The sequence below is a fragment of the Drosophila yakuba genome, chromosome 2L, assembly GCF_016746365.2.
Source record: "Drosophila yakuba strain Tai18E2 chromosome 2L, Prin_Dyak_Tai18E2_2.1, whole genome shotgun sequence".
Lineage (NCBI taxonomy): Eukaryota > Metazoa > Arthropoda > Insecta > Diptera > Drosophilidae > Drosophila > Drosophila yakuba.
In genome coordinates this window covers 20768629-20788379 of record NC_052527.2, presented here as the reverse complement: position 1 = coordinate 20788379, position 19751 = coordinate 20768629, and the positions used below count along the sequence as shown (strand labels likewise).

Here is a 19751-nt window from a genome sequence, read left to right as displayed (position 1 = left end):
TAAATACTATTTTTATAAGGTGGGCAAACGTTATTTATTAAAAATATTTAGTTTTGAGAAACCCATGGGAAACCCTTAATTTTTTAATGGGTTATATTTTCCAAACTAAAACTTTATTATACCCGTTACTCGTAGAGTAAAAGGGTATACGAGATTCGTTGAAAAGTATGTAACAGGCAGAATGAAGGGTTTCCGACCATATAAAGTATATATATTCTTGATCAGGACCAATAGCCGAGTCGATATGACCATGTCCGTCTGTCCGTCTGTCTGTCCGTTCGTATGAACGCTGTGATCTCAGGAACTACAAAAGCTACAAAGTTGAGATTAAGCATACAGACTCCAGAGACATAGACGCAGCGCAAGTTTGTCGATTCATGTTGCCACGCCCACTCTAAATGTTTTGAAATTTTTTCATTTTTGTATTGGTCTTGTAAATTTCTATCGATTTGCAAAAAAACTTTTTGCCACGCCCACTCTAGCGCCCACAAACCGCCAAAAACTGTGTTTAAGACTCTCCTTCTCCCTTCCACTAACTGATTAACGGGTATCAGATAGTCGGGGAACTCGACTATAGCGTTCTCTCTTGTTTTTTTAATCTAAAGGGTGGGCAAACGATGTCATTGCAATGTCTGCTTTTAGTAAAGCATTTGACTCTGATAATCATTCACTTTTGATTAGGATTTGGATTTAAAGTTATCTAAAGTTATCACTTTCTTGTATTCTCCGAGTCACATCCGAAATCCCTCACCTTGGTCCGCTCCTTTTTACCGTATTTATAAACGACCTTCCCTTAGTAATAAAATATTTGCGTGGACTTATGTACGCAGACGATGTTAATTTAGTGTCATTCGGACTTACAATCCGACCTAGATAGCTTTTTATATGGTACCGTGACAACGTACTAGACTTAAATGACTTGAGGTGTAAAGTTATGACCTTCTGTCGTGTTAACCCAAGACAAGCGACTTACACTCTAAATGGGTGATTTTTGGACAGAATAACACGGGTTAATGATCTTGGTGTTCTTCTGGACCCTAAACTATTGTCAATAAAGCCAGGGGTGTGTTTGGTTTTATAAAAAGCTGGTCAAAAGGATTTGATGATACATTTATGACCAAAACATTATTCTAGTAAAATGAATCCGTCCGATTCTTGAGTATGGATAACCTGTGGGGAGTCCACAATACGAAGTTTACTCGGACTGCATTGAATCGGCTCAAAAAACTTTATACTTTAAGTTTGCCGTAAGGCGCGTAAATTGGAATGCAAACCTTATATTACCTCTTTATTCTAGTAGACTAATGTTAATTACCTGTAATTAACCTTGCCTAGATAACCGTAGAACGATGCTTGGAACAGTTTTTATTTATTCGTGGTGAAGTTAAAGTCCCAATTTGGTTAGTCGGCTAAACTGTTCTGTTCCAAGCAGATCCACTAGACATTACGTACCTCTAATATTAAATCATTGTAGATCTAACTATGAGTTGCTGTAATAATAATATATAATAACTATAATAGACTTTATTCCATTATCTTTTCTTGAGCCGTACGATACACCGCAGCGTACCTCGGTCGGGTGGGGAGAAAGTGTAGCCACCTCAACATTTGCCCATTTTGCAACAACTCCCATAAGCATTGAATTATAATTAACTGTCTTTTAGGTTCTAACCTAACCTATACATCATATAGCATCAAATACCAATTACTCAGCTAAATGAAGAAAAGAAAAAGGAATAATGTTAGTCGCAAGTTAGACTGCTTACGAGACTGACATCAACCAAGGCTCGCCTTAGAATCTTAAAATAACCGTTTTTGATGTCTTACGCCTTTTTAAAATTAGCATAGTGACCACGTCACATAAACATTATGTTGCCGGATATGGGATCACATTACCTTAAAAGTTTGTTTAAATATTTAAAGTGGTTGTTTATTAAATATACCCTATCCGCTGCGCAGCAATGAAATCAAAATTCGATATAAAGGACATGGAGATGATTAAATTTGGAAACACAATTATTTATTTTTTTTTAAGTTTTTCTTTTCATTTTGAAAATTAAGCGTAGGTGATTCTAATGAATAATGTATTTAATTTAATATCTAATCATTTGTTTTTAGGCTGGCTGAGGCGCTTTAAGACACTATGTAGTTAATATAATTACACAAAAATATATGGGTATATTTCTGATTCCTTTAGTTTAGTTTCTGAAGCTGTTACACTTAGTGTCCAAATATTATTACTAAAATCTAACCAAGAGATACGTATAACTTGTGTTAAAATTTTAATTTGCTGCAGACCCTAAACAAATATATATATAAATAAAATAGTGAATGCGTCAATGGCTTCGAGGCGTTTGATAGCCTTAAGTCAACTTATTCCTAGGTACTAGCGAGCCATGTAAAATTAAACTTTTGCGCTTTAGTGGCACTTGTCAGCCACAATGGGAAAACGGACAACGCGGATCTCATTTCCGTAGTCGCAAACTACCGAGTCGCAGGCAAGCATCATTATTTTGGGACATAGCTGCAGGTTTGCAAAGTCCAGTTTGACCTCGCGAGCCGGCTGCCCAGTGCGCACATCCCACACAATAAGAGATCCTGTAATGCAGTTAAATGTATTGTTTACTACACCCTTTGAATCGGCAATCAATGAGTAAGCCTTACCCATTTTGCTCGTAACCAATAGTGACGGTGTTAACATCAGTAGACTCGAGTACGCGTTTGAGATGTTGATGGTAGTTAACAGGTTTCCCTGAAAGCGTTCCCACACGCAGATCCTCTCGTCCGTTCCTAGCGAGATTACGTAACTGGGTGCACAGGCCAGACAGCTGACGGCACCGTCGTGAGCTTGGATATTATACATGCAGGCGCCTGTGAACAGATCCCATACGCAGAGCAGACCGTCCTGCGACCCAGACCCTCCCGTGCCCGGTTGCCAGCGATCCACAAAGAGACACGTTACGGGCCCACAGTGACCATGGAGCGTATACTCAACATCGGACTTGTTAAGACAATACACCTGTGGAGAACATTTAGAGTTAGGAAAGTTGATTTAATAAAATGTTTTATACGCACTTTGAGGGTGTGATCCTGGCTGCCAGTGAACACCATGTCGTTAACGACCTGCATGCATGTGATTGGTTGCTGATGCGCTAGTCTTACACCCTCCAATGTGATTTTCATTTCCTCCTTGGTGGTCTTCTGAGATGCTTCTTGCTGACAGCGTTGCATTATTAATCCCAGGCTTCCAGTGGATCCAGTTCGCACATGAGCTAAAAGAGGATGTCTTTACTTTTAGGACTCTTTTAAAAGGATATTAACAGGGAAGACATACTGCGCCTGTAAGCCGAGGTAAAACCCCAGTCGATTTGCTTCCCCTTGTAGTACGTCTCCAAGCGGTAGACATCTAGTCGGCCGTTAAGACGCGCCACAATCACCCGATCGCCGTTGAGGTGAATGTGGGTTATACCCTGGTTTCTCTTCGCGTCTTCTTGGTATGCACATTTAAGCAATCCCGCAGGGGATTCCCACAATTCTACGCGTCCGTTGGCGCAGCCTACTGCGATAAGATTGTCGAAGTAGTCCAGACACCACACCGGTGACACGGTTAGCTTTCGTACCAGCGTCTGCCCATCCGGTCGCTGCTGAGAGATCTGAATATCCGATCGGGAGATGCTGGTTAGTTGCTCGCCACTGCGTGCATCCCACACTCGGATTTGACCTTTAAGGCAACAGCTTATGATGCTGGCGCCGTCAGATATCAGACACTCAATGCGATGCTTGTGTCCGGCGATTTGCGTTGGAACTCCCTCCAGGATTTGTTCAGTCTGCTTGTACGGCGCCTCGGATTCGTGCCAACTAGAGCGCCACTCTGCGTAGTTCCTGGTACAGATGCAGCGATAAAAAACCACCATAGTGTAGCAAAGCACGAAGATGCTAATGCAGCACAAGAGGATGGCAAAAAATATTTCCATAGGGCTTTTGGGTACCAAAGGCAACCCCTCTGCCATAACCATCGGAGACTCGCGGCGCACGTCGTCGTCATTAAAGTCCAGCGGATCAAGTGCAGCCGCTAGGGCCTTCCATTGAAAATTTTGTTGCAGCTGCTCCTGCGGATTTCGCAATAGAGTGGCTAGCTCTGGAGCGATGGCATGACTAAGGCGAATGGTCGGCAGCAGGGTAACGTAGTGCCCACTTAGTGAGATGTTGTACTGTTTCATAATCGTGGACCAGTGAAAGTTTGAAAGAAAATAGTTTAAGTCAAAGCTTGGATATCGCAGTCTCAACATATCCTCGGCCGTCTCGTTTATGTCGATCGCTAGCGGAGCTTTTATGGACGAAGAAAAGCCGCTGTCGCTCGGCGCGCTCGTAGCACGCTGTCCGTCCTTTTGCCATCCCTCGAAGAAACTGCTGACTGCTCCCCGACCTGCCTGTAGGCGCCGTTGAAGTTCAAGAGTTGCCGTCATTGTACCGTTGTTCTCCATGCTAAACAACTGCTCCAGATATCCCGAATTATATACAATAGAGCAGATCCACACAATCATCCAGATCATGAATGCACGCTGAAAAAAGCGCGTGCGCGCCCAGAAGTTTACAATCTTGATGCGTTTAGGTATTCGCTGCTCCGCCGATAAGTGTCCATTAACCATGCTTGTTCGATCGGTAACAGATGCGGCATCAGCAAAACAGAGTTTTGGATGCGACTGAGAACGTTGAAATGTGCCAGGGATAAACGGGGGCAATGCTGGGGCGGCCCCAAAAAATCGAAAATCCTGTCGTCCAGTCCCTTGGGTGCAGCTCAGCAACATCTTGGGAAGGTGCTTGGCCTCCGCCGTATACTCGGTCCGTTTAATGTTCATGGCCAATATTGTTGAAAAGAGCAGCATCTGTAGCATAAAATCGGAAAGCAAGCCGACTATGGCAAAGATACAAAACTCCTGTATGACGGGGACGAACGTGGCAAGGCCAATTGTTAAAATTGTTATCTCCGTCAGAAGAGTCTTGGATATATGCCAACCCTCCTTGCTAAGGGCCTGCGCCACGCGGATCTTCACGTCGAATGTCTCGTCCATTGAGACAACGCTCTTCGTGATCACCAAACTATTTTCCAATCCTACAAGGATTACAAGATAGGGAAATATGTCCTTTGACTGCAACGATATTGTCAGGCCAAAGAAGAAACACAAGCCAAGGGACATGGCCAAGCTTCCGACTGTGGTAATTACGCTACATAGGGCCAGCAAAAAGCGGGAACGAAACACATCGATTTTACGAACAGAGAAGTAGACGTACGCAAACACCAACATAAAGGCCACTGTGTAGGGCACCAGTTCCCACATCCTGTACTCTCCCGGGTAAAATATGTAAGTTATGGTGGTCGCCTCCTCCGCCGACGCACTATCCAACGGGAGTGGCGGGTATTGCCCCTGCAGCTTTGCCTTCAGTGTGTTCAGGTACTCCATATCATTGTGCTTAAGGACCAATGTCAAGGCATACTGTATAATACGCGATCGAGCGCGCAGCGGGTAACGCTTAAATCCAGTGTCCTGCATAGGCAAACCGAACAGCATTTCCGCCGCGGAAACTTTTGATTTCTGCAGGTTCTGGAATTAGGCAAAACTTGCGCATTTAGGATTGAACAGACAATTTAGAACGAATGTTTGGAAATTGGCACTTTTTTTTCCTAATGGTGTTTCCTTAAATCTAACCAAATGTCACTGTGGACGGCAGTACATGTAGTGACGAAGCGTACCAGAAGTGTGTTTGAAGACTACTACTATGTTAACCCTTTAAAAATATTTTGGTTTAGGAGAAAAAGTGTGTGAAAGTGATAATATTAAAAGTTGGGGCACATTAGGATTGTAGGGACAAAATTTTGTCTAAAAACATAGGAAGCTTCGGCAAGCTTATATGCTTACAGTTTCAGTAATTATTCGTTCGTAATGTGTAAAGTGCTTTCAATGTGTAAACAGCAACGAATCTTTGATTTCTTATCCATTAAATATCTCCTAATTTTCCGATTTTCATATTTTTTATTTTTTGAATGTTAATATTATGGTCTGAACCGACCTGTTTTAAGCTTTGAAGTCTCCCATTTTGAATAGGAACAGACGGACGGAGACAAATATCTCCGCTTACTGTAATCAATATACCTTCTGAAGGGGTATAAGGATCAGATTTTTGATTTTCTTGAAAATTTATTTATTAGCAGAATGCTGAGTATATGCAACCAATGACGTGATTTGTCAATCTTTTAATATATCAGTACTTCTCAAGCTGATAAACAAATTGTATATAGCTATATTTTTTGTTTGACAGTTTCCCTGACTCAATAAAGCCAAATTTTCTTGAACTTTAATATCATACTTTTGAAATTAATTCACCTGTTGAAACCTAAATAAAAACATAAGAGAACGCGTATAGTCGAGTTTCCCGACTATCTGATACCCGTTACTCAGCTGGTGGAACTGCGAAGGAGTAATTTTAGCCCTGACAGTCTTTGGCGGTTTGTGGGCGTTACAGTGGGCGTGAAAAAAAAGTTTTTTGGCAAATCGAGAGAAATTTACAAGACTAAGAAAAATATGAAAAAATATCAAAACATTTTTAATTTTTCAAAAGTAAGGACGTGGTAGTTTTGAGCGATTTGTGGGCGTGGCAAAAAGTTTTTTGGAAATCAATATAATTTACACGACCAACAAAAAAAAGGGAAAAATATTAAAACATTTTTCAAAAGTGTGTGCGTGGCAACTTTAAGCGATTTGTGGGCGTGGCAGCATGGCGTCTACATGCTGTCAACTTTCTAGATCTTATAGTTCCTGAGATCTTTACTTTTATACTGACGGACAGATGGGCCGATCGACTCTGTAGGTAGAAAAGATATTTGCAAAATTTTTTTTTATTTGAAAGGTATATGAAATATGACATCATTCAATGATCACCACTGCTTCGGTTGGTGCCTCGCACACGAAAGGTCTAATTTTCGAAGACTCTGGCGCAGAAATCGTGTATTTGATCGATGGCGGGGCGTATGTTGACTTTGAGGGCATCGGTGGTTTGCGTCTTGTTGGCATAGACCTGCGACTTAAGAAAACACCACAAAACACCTCCAGCGGTGTCAAATCGCACGATCTCGGTGGCCAGTCCGGAAATTGCTCGTGCCGAACATCCATCGTAGCGTGTGCTGTAAGGGTACGTAGCGCCGTCCTGTTCAAACCACATGTTGTCCAGATCCATATTCTCGATTTCAGGCCAAAAGAAGTTGGTTATCATAAACCGGTATCGCTCACCATTGACGGTGACGGCCAAACCATTATCGTTTTGCGAAAAAGTACGGGACCAATCACGCCTCCGGTCAAAAATCCCCACCAAACAGTCACTTTCTGCGGATGCTTTGCCACTTGCTGAAGCTCGTGTGTAAATACGGCAATTGACATAGCCATTCATATAAAAATGCGGCTCGTCGCTGAAGATGATTTGTTTTGCGAAAATCGGCGCAAATTCCAACTGCTGTAATGCCCAGTCAGCGAACACGGCGCTGTCTATGGTCATTAACCATAACCTCCGGGGTCACCTGAATCGTGAACGGGTGCAGGCCCAAGTTCGAGTCAGATTTCGCGTTACGTTGATGCACGGGTATCGGCTTGTTATTTACTGACCCGGTTGACTCGAAATTGTCAACCAGTCGACTCGGCAGGACGATCATCGCGACCGTAATACGGGCGAAGTGCGCAGAACGGTGATTTGCACGTGCTGCTCAACATATAACACACTGTATTTGACATCTGTCACTCAAACAACAAGGCCGCAATGAGCTTTTAATGTTCGATCGTTCCTGTTGGATAACCCTTTAGTTATGCGTCTATGAGAGAAACCCTTTTATATGAATCTATGGATGTTTAAACTTTAAATGTATACTACAATTTTAACAATTGTAAATTCTTCTAAAGTATAATCAAAATATTCTTTTTTATACCCGTTACTCGTAATGTAAAAGGGTATACTCGATTCGTTAAAAAGTATGTAACCGACAGAAGGAAGCGTTTCCGACCATATAAAGTATATATATTCTTGATCAGGATTATTTGCCGAGTCGATCTGGCCATGTTCGCCTGTCCGTCCGTCTGTCTGTCCGTATGAACGTCGAGACCTCAGGAACTAAATAAGCTAGAAAGTTGATACTAAGCATGCAGAATCCAAAGACATACCCGCAGCGCAAGTTAGATTTACGTTGCCACGCCCACCCTAACGCCCACTAATTGCCCAAAACTGCCACACTCACACTTTTAAAAAATGTTTTGATATTTTTTTTACATTTTTGTTAGTCTTGTAGTTAAGTTTCCAATATTGTTATATTTATAATATATATATATTGGTCTATACCTACATGGTACTGAAATATTGTGTTCAGAATGTTTGTGTCCCGAGTAAAGTTCTGAGAGTTCTGAGTCCACAGGTTGGCAGGCGAGAGCAGCAGGCAGCCATACTCCGGAAAAATCTGGTCCAGCTGCCCGTGTGATCCGCGTTTTACGTTCTCTACATGTAGGCAGTTGTGCTCCAGGGTACGCTTGCTGTGGCAGAATATTGAGTCAATTTGCGTTTTGAGAGTGGAGGACCCCTTTAATATACTCACTTTTCACTGCTCTGGTGATTGCGCACAATTTCAAGCAGTTTAAAAACTTCGTAGAGCGGCGCTCGAAACGCATCCATAAGCTGCATACCCTCCGTCCACGGGAGAACACTAGCCCGCAGAGTAATCTGCTGGACGTAGAAAAAGGTGGGGCTGCTTTGCGCCCAGGGCAAAAGGGGAGGCGGACTCCGGTCCGTGGTGCTGCTATTGAGTACCTGTGCGCGTTCGGCGGACCAGGGTTCGACGGAAGGGTGCGGTTTCTGCGGTGTAATCGAGGATGTATTATGATTGTGCCCTGATTGTGATCCGGACCCAGCCTCGTAGGGTAATACAATCTTGGTGGGTATGGTCCCGGGCAACGGTATGTTGATTAACGGATAGCTGCGAGGAAAGAGATGGAAGTCTAAATTGATAAGAGTATACAGCTAATTTGTTTGATTGGCTTCTTTAGGACTAGTGCTTGTGTTTTCCCAGCGGATTTATGGAAAGATATAAAGGGTCTACCTTAATTCAATTTTCTGATGTACATAACAAGTAATAATTCTATAGTCCAGTTTCATGACTATCAGATACTCGTTACTCAGCAAGTGAAAGTGAGAACACGAAATTTAAACGTTTTCTGGAATATCGGTAGAAACTGGGAAAAAAAAATTATAAAATGAATTAATAATTTAACATTTTTTCAAAAGTGTGGTCGTGATAGTTTTTCACGGTTTATAGGCGTTAGAGTGGGGGTGGCAAAAGAATCTGACCATGTCCGTCTGTCCGTATGAACGTCGAAATCTCTGGAACTATAAGAGCTAGAAAGTTGAGATCTAGCATGCAGACTCCGAAGACATAGACGCAGCCCAGGTTTGTTGACCTATGTTGCCACGCCCACTCTAACGCACACGAATTCCCATCACACTGGTTCTAGCTGAGTAATGGGTATCAGATAGTCGGGGAACTCGACTATAGCATTTTCTCATGTTAAAAAGTGGGCTGGGTGGTTTTTCAGCGTTAGGGTGAGGCTATTGCTCCTGATGAATAATATATATATGATTTATATGATCGGAAACGCTTCCTTCTACCTGTTTAAATACTAACTTTTCAACGCATCTAGTATACCCTTTTACTCTACGAATAACGGGTATAATAATGTATTCATTTGTATTATTTTTACGTTGTAAAAAATAATCAAAGTACATAAAACTGTTATTTCATATTTACTCTATTTATTTATTTAAGTAAAGTAAATATTTATTTAATAATACAATCTATAAGCAAACTAACAAAAATGGGCGTCACCATCTATGGGCTACAGCTCTCTTAAATAAATACTTGCAACTAAAATGCATGTTCACAAGATAATCAGTTCCTTTTCTAGTATCTATAAAAAGCGTACCTAACGAAAATTTAAATTTAATTGATAAGCCTCAATTCCATATGTATTTAAAGGAATGCATGACCAACCAAAATAAAGTATTTTATTTAACTATTTATTCTTCGTACTATCAGCTATTCTCGTTTAAAGTATTCAAGGTCAGCGGGCCGTTTCCCTGGCCCAAGACAACAGACTGCCCTCAACGACTAGCCGGTAAACGGCACTGAGCACTTCGTTCTCCAGTGATAAGCGCGCCTATAGGCGGGAAATCACCGTGCGTGCAGTTACCATAGCATACATAGAACGCGTTTGATAAGACAAACACCGGTTCTATTAATCCCGCTTAAAGCTGCCTAATGGTTTGTGCATTTATAAATTTATAAATAAATTAAGTTCGATTGCAATAAGTTCTAAAGTGTATAATAAAACAAACAAAAACTCCTCTTAAAGAGGTACAAGACAATAGAGAACGATACTTTTATTGACGTGGTAATTATACCTGTTACTCCAAGAGTAAAAGGGTATACTAGATTGGTTGAAAAGTATTTATGTAAGAGGCAGAAGGAATCGTTTCCGACCATATAAAGTATATGTATTCTTGATTAGGATCAATAGCCGAGTCGATCTGGCCATGCCCGTCTGTCCGTCCGTATGAACGTCGAGATCTCAGGAACTACAAAAGCTAGCAAGTTGAGATTAAGCATACAGACTCCAGAGACATAGACGCAGCGCAAGTTTGTCGATTCATATGGCGACGTCCACTCTAACGCCTACAAACCGCCCAAAACTGCCCACACTTTTGATAAATGTTCCGATAATTTTTCATTTTTGTATTAGTCTTGTAAATATCTATCGATTTGCCACGCCCACTCTAAAGCCCGCGAAAAACTGTCAGTTTTTAAGACTCTCCTTCAACCTTCCACTAGCTGAGTAACGGGTATCAGATAGTCGGGGAACTCGACTTGTGGGCGTGGAGAAAATGTTTTGGCATATCTATAGAAGTTTTAAACAAAAACACACTTTTAGGAAGAAAGTAATAGTGCTCTGGCAGGTCTATCACCCTTAGACATAAGAGGCACAAACCTCTCAAAAAAAGAAATCCGCCCAAGAACAACTGTTTCCAATTTCGTATCAGTTACAATATGATGAAGCAAATGAAAAACTGAGGCTTTTTCCCAAAAAAATTAATTTTCCTCTGCTATGTCAAGTATTGTGAAAGCAACGAAAAGTACACCTTATTTCCAGCATTGTACATTTTTAGACCATCAAAACATGGACATGTATGTACATATGTATGTAAGTATAAGTGGAAACATACTTTTCAACGAATATAATATACTAAGGCATCCCTAAGGCATAACTCAAACCAATACACCCGCTCTGCACGTGCCAGCATTTGGTGGTCGTTAGAGCGGAAAAGGCCATATTTTTTTTATCAAAAATATCAATATAAGCTAGACAATGGTTAACCCGAACAAAATTAAAACATTCTTCAAAAGTGCTAGCATAACATTTGTTAGCGGTTTGTGGGCGTTAGAGTAGGTAGGGCAATTTTCTGAAGCAAACTTGCGCTGCGTCTACGTATCTACAATCTACGTATCTAATCTTTGTTTCCCAAATCTCAGCGTTCATACGGACGGCCCATATTAACTCAGCTAGGGATTTTGGTAAATAATTATTTTTGGCCTACTAGAAATACATAGGTTTTTCTTTATAAATTAACACAAATCATCGGGTTTTTATAACTGAACCAACCCGATCAGATTTAGATCGGGAGATTGGCTTAGCCAGCTCATAACTTTCACCTGTTCACAGTAAACCAAGCCTTTACCAGTCACGATGTTTTTTGGATTATTGTCCTGTTCAAAGTCCCACATTAAGGGCTTATTTTCCCTCGACCACATAACATCAACAAATCTTCTCTTATCGTGGATCCTATTCTCCCGTGCAATAATAGTTTGGACAGTCACTGAATGAATGAACCAATGAATCACTCAGAGTAAACATTCATCCAATTTTCCTGCGTGAATGATTATCGTTATTTGTCAAAATAACGGTTCATTGAAACTGCAAACCCGGTAGTCTCGGGTTGAAATAAGCCTATTTTTGTGTTAATTTTTCGTTTTTATTTAAATATATATTTATAAATAAAAATATACATCAAGTTAATGAAGCATATTTATCAACATTAACAAAAAAAATCCTGTGTTAAAATTATTTGGTTAATTTCCTTCTTTCTTAAAGTTTTAGATTACGCCCACAGTCGAAGAAAAGTACGCCATAGTCGATTTCCTCGACGATCTGATAACCGTTACCCAGCTATTAAGAGTAAGAAATTTAAAAGGTGTTCTTAGCTTTGGGCCGAAGTCGAAGTTAGTGAAACTATTTGTAATTTATTAATGTAACTATAAATCGACACAAAATGTATTCCATTTTTGGAGTTGAAAGTGCCATCGTCACTCTTATCTCACTAAGTTACGCGGTGCCTTTGCTTGACCTGCATCAAACTAAAATCTTTAATTGCATTTAGTTTACTGTTTTGACATGCGGCACGATTTGATTAAACAGACTTTCAGGAAAGTTGAAAAGATCATAAAATTTAAATCCAGGTTAACTCTAATCAACGTTCCAAACAATTTTCCACGTATATGCATATGTATGTATACATAAAGTGCTGTTTCTGCACATATTTGGAACTGACCACGAAAGCAGAATCGCCATTAATGCGATGCTGGAGGCACACGTCGGGTAGCTGGACAAGAAGAGGCCGTGCTTGTAGTAGAAGTGCGAGACGGAGGCGGGTAGTCCGGTGGAGGACGCTGCCGCAGTGCCTGCTACTCCCGCGGACGAAGGGGCGGGACCAAAGGGCTTGCCGGGCAGGCCGCTGTTGTTGGATACTGATGTTCGCGGCGATGTTGACGACGCAGCAGCGGCCGCCCTGGCAGAAACATCTGTTGCGGCGGCCATGTTGTTGTTGGCACAGAACTTACACTTATAGCGAGGTGAGCACACACAGGCGCACGGCGACGACTTACACACAGACACCCTAGAGAGGAGAATCTGACCAAGAACTTTGTTCTAACGCTTTAGCGGCAAAGTACGAGTTCGGTATTCGCGGTTTTTGCGCGGATTCAGATTTGCACACTCGACTGCGGCAATTACGCAACCTCAAGTTTGCAACGCATCATTTGCGTAGGCGAGGCAGGGTCCGCCCCGATATTGCGATATTATTATTTTTTATTAATAGCGCCGATTCGCTGGCTCCTGCTGGCTTTGGACTTAACTTGGATCTGGGCTTGGGCATGGGCCGTATATCGATAATGTTCACCGGCGATTTGCATTCTATTTCTATTGATTTTTCTTTTTCTTGCGCTTCATTCGCACCTTTTGGCCCCACGTTATTTACGCCGTGCGATTGTTGTTGCTGCTGTAATTAATTGACGTTTTTGCGCATCGTCGGCGCTCTTTTACACACACTCGCGCACAAACATACGGGTTTTTCTTATAAGAATCTGCTACGTAAACGTCGCTCCGACCGGGTTTTTTGAACCTAATTGAAATTAAAGCAGCGCCGCAGATTAAGCTTATTGTTATCAAATTAAGAAGGTATATTTCACTTTTCTGCTCGAACGTGCCGTACCTAACCGCTGGCCAAAAACAAGTTGAAGGAGGTGTTGCCGATGGCTCAGCCGCAACGCAGGTACAAGATATGATAAATCAGAGGAATCCGGCAATAAGTTTAATATGTAGCTTTTCGTTAAGCACGTTTTTCTATACCGAACAGCAGAATTGGATGCGCCCCGCGTCACCACTCACGTTAGAACAAAATGCTAGCTCGCCGTGAGTTAGTGAAGGCGAACTAGTTCGCGGCCGAACCAAAACATTGAACAGCTGAGTCAGCGCTGCGAGCAGATCGCACAAAATAAAGCACCTGTTCGGCGTGGGACAGGAAACTGCCCCAATTCCCATGAATGTACAACCAAACCAGGCCTCAACCGTTTCGACTATTTATTATTTATTTTAGATTCGGCAACAGCTGCTGGTAAACGGGTGCCAGTTTAGTTGGACAGTGCTGCCAGACCGAACACATACCTTTAGAGTTTCCCGTTCCTTGGCGCTCAATTGAATTTTTAAATTTATCTGTTTCTCGCTATCGGCTTACAACTTAAGACACGTACACTATTATTAATCTTTGAAGTGGTGTAACTTTTGATTTTTCTTCAAAGTAAGAATTATTTGTTTTGTTTCGAAGTATAACCTCAATGAGCATGAAAATTAGCCTTATTTGTTTTTATCTACACATCTTTGTTAAATACATTCTGCTTTCTAAGATCTTACACAAATCCTTTCTATTTAAGTATAAACGGCTATCTGCAACACATTGATCGCAGCCTTAGTGACTTGTAAATTGACAGGCATAATAGACGTAGTATGTACTAGTCGATCTTGGTTGTAGGCATGGTATACTCCGATGTAAGGGACGCCATTTCAACCTTGTCATTCAGATGTCCATCGTCCACCGCCTCCTGGTTGCTAAATCTGTGCCGCAAGATCGTCTCCTCCTGCATGGCATAGTCAGCCGGAGTTATTTGGTGATACTGGACGACCTCGCTCTTTGTCTCCGGCATACTTCCCGATACGTTAAGGCCGCTATTGCTCCAACTCCGGCGACCGAAGAGCACCACCGTGCCCTTACTCAGCAGAGGGCAAAGCAGTGCTTGGTGGCAACAAGCAAATATTCGGTAATTCGGGCCCTGGAACGGATCTGACATCGCCGCACAGAGCATGTGGTCCAGATTGATACCAGTGAACTGCAACGAAGGGGAGGTATTAGGGAAACACCCAAAGTTTGAGAATGTACGGTTTTGAACAACTTTTGGCCTCGAAAACTCTGACCCAATAAGTCTTCAATGTGATGTTTAGACAGTGATGTAATAGAACGTAGCCTTTAATTTAATGGTACTTTCGGATTCGAAATATAGTCCACTTACAATATACAATACATACATATTAAATATGTATCCTTGGAAATAATTAAAAATCGTTCACTTTATGTCCAATACAATAGTTCAAAGTATTTACAATTCTATTCTCAAATATATACTTTTTAAGGCTGCCTGAGTGTAGCAGTACAACAATTTAATTCTACATGTACTCAAATTTGTTAAAATAAAAACTTACAATTGAAAGCGGGGAGAGCAGGACGAAGTGATAAAACAGCATGAAGGCGGTACCTATATGAGACCAGTGGAATTCACTGAGGTCCTCGACAGTGTACGCTCCTGAAAGAGAAAACAAGGGTATATTCTGACAAAATAGATGGCGCCCTATAATTACCGCTTCGAATAATGTAAATGGGTATTATATATAGCAGTGCATGCTGGATCCAATAGGTGGCCTGCTCGAAGGGATATGTGCGGCCCTCCACCTCTGGGAAAAGAAAGGCCAGAAAAGGACCGTTGAGATTGCTCATCTGTATACGAAAGAGCGCTGTTGTCGTCTTCGTCGGCTTGGCGGCCAGAAGATAGATCTGAAAGTGTCCTGGTTATTTTTAATTGTTCTACGACATACCACATCACAAATTGTTAACCTGCAGACAGGACTGTACATGACATGGATTCAAGGCGAAAATCATTGACTGCCCGGAGAGTTTGAAGCCCATCTCAATGCCAAAAATCATTGACAAGGATATAAGAAGAAACAGTCGCGTGGGACTGAGTGGCTTCTGTATCTCGTGGGGCAGTGGAAGTTTAATCGGCGCTAGGCGTTGCCAAGAGCGGTGCATTATAAATATAAAGAGGGCGGACAGCAGTACCGTCTCTACCCACCGACGTCGATTCGTCATGTAGTTGATGCATTCTGGCCCCGTCGTCCTCGGAATCTCATCGGATATACCTCCGACTGCCCAGTCCCATCCCATTTTAAGGCTGTGTGCGCGGCGTCTACGGTAGTACAATAACCACTTCTGAAAAAAAAAACCGTTGCTAGTATTTTGAGCAGTGAAATGTTTGGAATCAAGTAACGTATTAATCTAGGGCGACCCCTATTCTAAAGTTTTCTTTAAAATAGTTATCAGATAGCGTGTATCTCTCAAAAATAAATTACACTTCTTTCGGAGATGAAGTGCATCTGTTTATAAATTAAATTACACACAGTAGGTGTATTGCATTACCAACTTATATATGTAAATATATGGGACGCTGTACATTTAAAATATTTAAGTCTTTTGAAATAAAGAGCCTATTTAATTTAACGATAAGAATCGAAAAAAAATTTAAATTACAATTGCATTCTAAAGACAGCGTGTATACGGACGGGCGATATCGGACTATCGCCTCGGTTAGTGATCCGGAATAAGAATATACTAAAAGTTTAAACGGTTGATCAAATCGACCCTACTTTAATTTGGTTATATATACACAAACAGAAAACGCTATATTTCAGATCCTCGACTTTTAAAAATTTGTTACTCAGTTAGTGGGAGTGCCAAGAAGATGCTACAACATTTTTGTTGCATACTAATATAAATTGGTAAGAAAAATAGCAGAATCAAAACATCTTTCAAAAATAAGGGGTTGATACTTTTGTATAGGGGTGTCAACGTTATATTGGGCGTTGTCAAATTATTTTTGGTATATCGAAGAAAATGGGCAATCAAAAATTATAAAATGAAAAAATGAAATGAAATAAAGCTTGGGCTTCACAGTTTTTGCGGCTTGTGGTCTTTAGAGGGGGCGTGACAATCTTCTAAACAAACATGGCGTATCTACAATTGCTTTTTTAATCTTAACTTTTTACTAGAAAGTTTCTAGATGATATATTTCAACAGATCTCGACGTTCATACGGACGGACATAGGGCCGAAATCGATTTTTTCTACCTATAACAGGTATACCCTTTTTGTCTGCGAAAATGGAGTTACTTGGTGGGCGAGTGGTCTTCGAACTAGACTCTACTCTAAATACAATAACAGGGATGTTTTCAAAACAATGGTTACCAGGAGATTGCCGCATTGTAGCGTGAGTAATATCAGCAGCTAAATTTTAAAACAAACGACATTTACACGGCATGCCGGCATAGATCTCAAAAAAAATTAAATCATGTCAGCGTTGACATTTGTCGCAGCTGTCCATTGGCCACTTGCCAAGGCCAAAATCAACAAGAGAGCATGCTATAGTCGAGTTTCCGACCATCTGATAGTGGAAGAGCGAAGGAGAAATATCCACATTGACAGTTTTTGGCGGCCTATGGGCGTTGAGTCGGCGTGCCAAAAAGATTTTTGACCTATCGGTAGAAATTAACAAGACTAATAAAAAAATGAAAAAAATTTCAAAACATGTTCGAAAAGTGTCAGCGTGTCAGCTTTGAGCGGTTTGTGGGCGTGACAACATGAATCGACAAAATTGCACTGCGTCTTTGTCACTGAATCTCAACTTTCTAGCTTTTATAGTTCCTGAGATCTCGACGTCCATACGGACGGATAGACGTACGGACAGACAGATATGGCCGGATCGACTAGGCTATTAATATTGATCAGGAATGTATATACTTTATATGGTCGAAAACGCTTTCTTCTGCCTGTTACCTACTTGTCAACGAATCTAGTATACCCTTTTACTCTACGAGTAGCGGGTATAAAAAGCGGAAAGCCGAAGGCCAATGTGCGGGCCTATTGCAATGTAACCCAGCGACGTATTTGAAGTGCACTTTTGGGCGTGTTTCCGCAAGGTGGCTATGAATAATCCCAGATCAGGCCACAAATTTAACCAATACGGTTCAGTTACAAGCCAATAATCGGAAACCTAGCAGAGGTCGGACCTACAGCCGCAGTCATTGTGATTTTCATTGTTCGGAACACGAAAGCTTTTGGGGGAAAACACCTACTAAAGTACTGGTATTATTAAAACCAGATTATATGGTGACTGGCATGCTTGGATAAATCAAAAGAAATAAGCCCGTTTGCCGACACGGTTTTCGATTTTTCCATCCGTTACCTATAAGTCTTCCGACTGAAACTACCACGTGTTCTGGTCCGAACCGAAGCTCGTTGAGATAACCCTATAATCACCAATTGATTTTTTACGCTATTAAGTAAAACCCGCGGTTATCGCACATTCCGTGTTCCTTCTTTATTTTTAATTACATTGCGGCTGCATATCTGCAATAAGCATGCAATTCTTTGGGCGAAAATAAAAAGTGTGGCGAAAAACGCGACGTTTTTACTGAACGACTGTCTGCGATGGACTGGGACTTAGCGCAGTTGCCTCACATTGTCCTTGGTCGAGCTTTCACTTTCTTCCTCTCAGAGCATGCGCAAGCATGCTTAAGTCTTTTGCTCTCTGCTAAATTGGGCGCCAAAAATTATTGTAACGGCTGCATTGGGTCGAGGGAGGCAATGTATGATATCCATACACGAGGCCCTTTTATGTATATGCAAATGTGTACATCTGATGCGGATGTGGATTTCCAATGCGACCGCACGTCGTCAATCGCAAATTGGATTACCAGTGAGGCGGTTAAGGGGGCGACTGACCCAGAAAAGATGATAATGCGGTGCCGGCAAGAAAGTATACTTGTAATGCTTACATATATACATATTTATGACAGAAACACCCGGCTATCTGATTATGTCTTGCGTTGTTTCAAAACGTAATCTTTTGTTTTTTAGTTAGTTTTTTAATTTACCCTTTTTCAATATAGTCCAATGATAATTGTAATAATTCGTGCAGACATTTAGAGGGAAGACAAAACATAGTCAATAATAGTTGATTTGGACAATAATAAACAGACTATATCAGTGATTTAAAACGCTTAATAAAAATGGCCCTGAGCTTTCAAACTTTATTTTACTAAACTTTTATACCCATTCCTCGAAGAGTAAAAGGGTATACTAGATTCGTTGAAAAGTATATAACAGGCAGAAGGAATATTCTTGATCATGGTCAATAGCCGAGTCGATCTGGCCCTGTCCGTCTGTCCGTCCGCATGTCCGTATGAACGTCGAGATCTCAGGAACTATAAAAGCTAGAAGGTTGAGATTAGGCATACAGATTCTAGAAACCTAGACGCAGCGCTAGTTTGTTGATCTATGCCACGCCCACTCTAACGCCACAAACCGCCCAAAACTGTCACGCCCACACTTTGAAAAATGTTTTAATATTTTTTGCTAGTTATGTACATTTCTCTCGATATGCAGAAAAATTTTTTCGAACGCCCACAAAGCGGCCACGAATAAATAACTGTTGTAAACCGAATAGAATTACATATTTAGATTCTAATTAGGAATTACTTGGAATTTATCCAAAAGCAATTTTACGTATAATTGCGAAAAATTAACGACTTTGATTAAATAAAATGTATCTTAAAGAGCATTAATTTACACATTAACATTTCCTGATCCTGATCAAGAATATATGTATGTATATATGTATTCATCGAATCTAGTATATTCTTTTACTCTACGTGTAACGGGTATAAAAATGCAATATCCTCGAAAATGGTTGATCACAATTTAATGTACTATTAGTTAAGAAATACTTAATTGCTAAGTTTTTTAAATACAGGGAATTTAAACACCCGACCTTCGAAGGGGGAACTGATTTTTCAATTACTCTTTTATATTCTGTCTTTTCATAAAATTTGTTATTATCTAATTACGGCTTAAAATAATGAAGACAATCATTAACAATCGTAGTTACGTTACGGATTTTTACGTATCTAACATTTTACGCCTTTCAAAGTGTGACCAGACCCCGTAATTAAT

General features: G+C 40.9%; 2 protein-coding genes and 1 long non-coding RNA gene across 6 annotated transcripts; 1 reads left to right on the top strand and 2 right to left on the bottom strand.

The window, feature by feature from the left end:
• Nucleotides 1-1989: 1989 nt before the first annotated feature.
• Nucleotides 1990-13800, bottom strand: LOC6529084 (sterol regulatory element-binding protein cleavage-activating protein). Of its 2 annotated transcripts, none has more exons than XM_002090061.4 (7): nt 12691-13800; nt 8630-9007; nt 8384-8567; nt 3335-5603; nt 3076-3272; nt 2665-3019; nt 1990-2598 (listed from the first exon to the last, which is right to left on the bottom strand). In XM_002090061.4, exons 1-7 carry the CDS (start codon nt 12954-12956, stop codon nt 2420-2422), a joined length of 3828 nt encoding a protein of 1275 aa, XP_002090097.1. In that variant the 5' UTR covers nt 12957-13800; the 3' UTR covers nt 1990-2419. The 2 variants fall into 2 exon arrangements, with proteins under 2 accessions (XP_002090097.1, XP_015054166.1); XM_015198680.2 differs by lacking the exon at nt 12691-13800 and adding an exon at nt 9131-9201.
• On the top strand, nt 13551-14267 carry LOC120320522. The gene is made up of 2 exons (XR_005560015.2): nt 13551-13689; nt 13752-14267. It is a non-coding gene; the product is annotated as an uncharacterized LOC120320522 (long non-coding RNA).
• Nucleotides 13984-18246, bottom strand: LOC6529083 (transmembrane protein 164). 3 transcript variants are annotated; one of them, XM_039370332.2, is made up of 5 exons: nt 18132-18246; nt 15580-15954; nt 15327-15519; nt 15171-15271; nt 13984-14800 (listed from the first exon to the last, which is right to left on the bottom strand). In XM_039370332.2, the coding sequence occupies exons 2-5, from the start codon at nt 15907-15909 to the stop codon at nt 14426-14428; spliced, it is 999 nt and encodes a 332-aa protein (XP_039226266.1). In that variant the 5' UTR covers nt 15910-15954; nt 18132-18246; the 3' UTR covers nt 13984-14425. The 3 variants fall into 3 exon arrangements, with proteins under 3 accessions (XP_039226266.1, XP_002090096.1, XP_039226267.1); XM_002090060.4 differs by having other exon boundaries at nt 17983-18245; XM_039370333.2 differs by lacking the exon at nt 18132-18246 and having other exon boundaries at nt 15580-15749; nt 15818-15956.
• Nucleotides 18247-19751: the final 1505 nt, after the last annotated feature.

What these genes read in the sequence shown, in the direction of transcription:
- LOC6529083 (XM_039370332.2), bottom strand. Translation starts at nt 15,909, where the DNA reads ATGGGATGGGACTGGGCAGTCGGAGGTATATCCGATGAGATTCCGAGG. An exon ending in CATTTACATTATTCGAAGCG is followed by an intron (nt 15,272 to 15,326) that starts GTAATTATAGGG and finishes TTTCTCTTTCAG; the next exon opens with GAGCGTACACTGTCGAGGAC. An exon ending in TGCTCTCCCCGCTTTCAATT is followed by an intron (nt 14,801 to 15,170) that starts GTAAGTTTTTAT and finishes CCTTCGTTGCAG; the next exon opens with TTCACTGGTATCAATCTGGA.
- LOC6529084 (XM_002090061.4), bottom strand. Translation starts at nt 12,956, where the DNA reads ATGGCCGCCGCAACAGATGTTTCTGCCAGGGCGGCCGCTGCTGCGTCG. An exon ending in TACCTCGGCTTACAGGCGCA is followed by an intron (nt 3,273 to 3,334) that starts GTATGTCTTCCC and finishes ATCCTCTTTTAG; the next exon opens with CTCATGTGCGAACTGGATCC. An exon ending in ATTGGTTACGAGCAAAATGG is followed by an intron (nt 2,599 to 2,664) that starts GTAAGGCTTACT and finishes ACTGCATTACAG; the next exon opens with GATCTCTTATTGTGTGGGAT.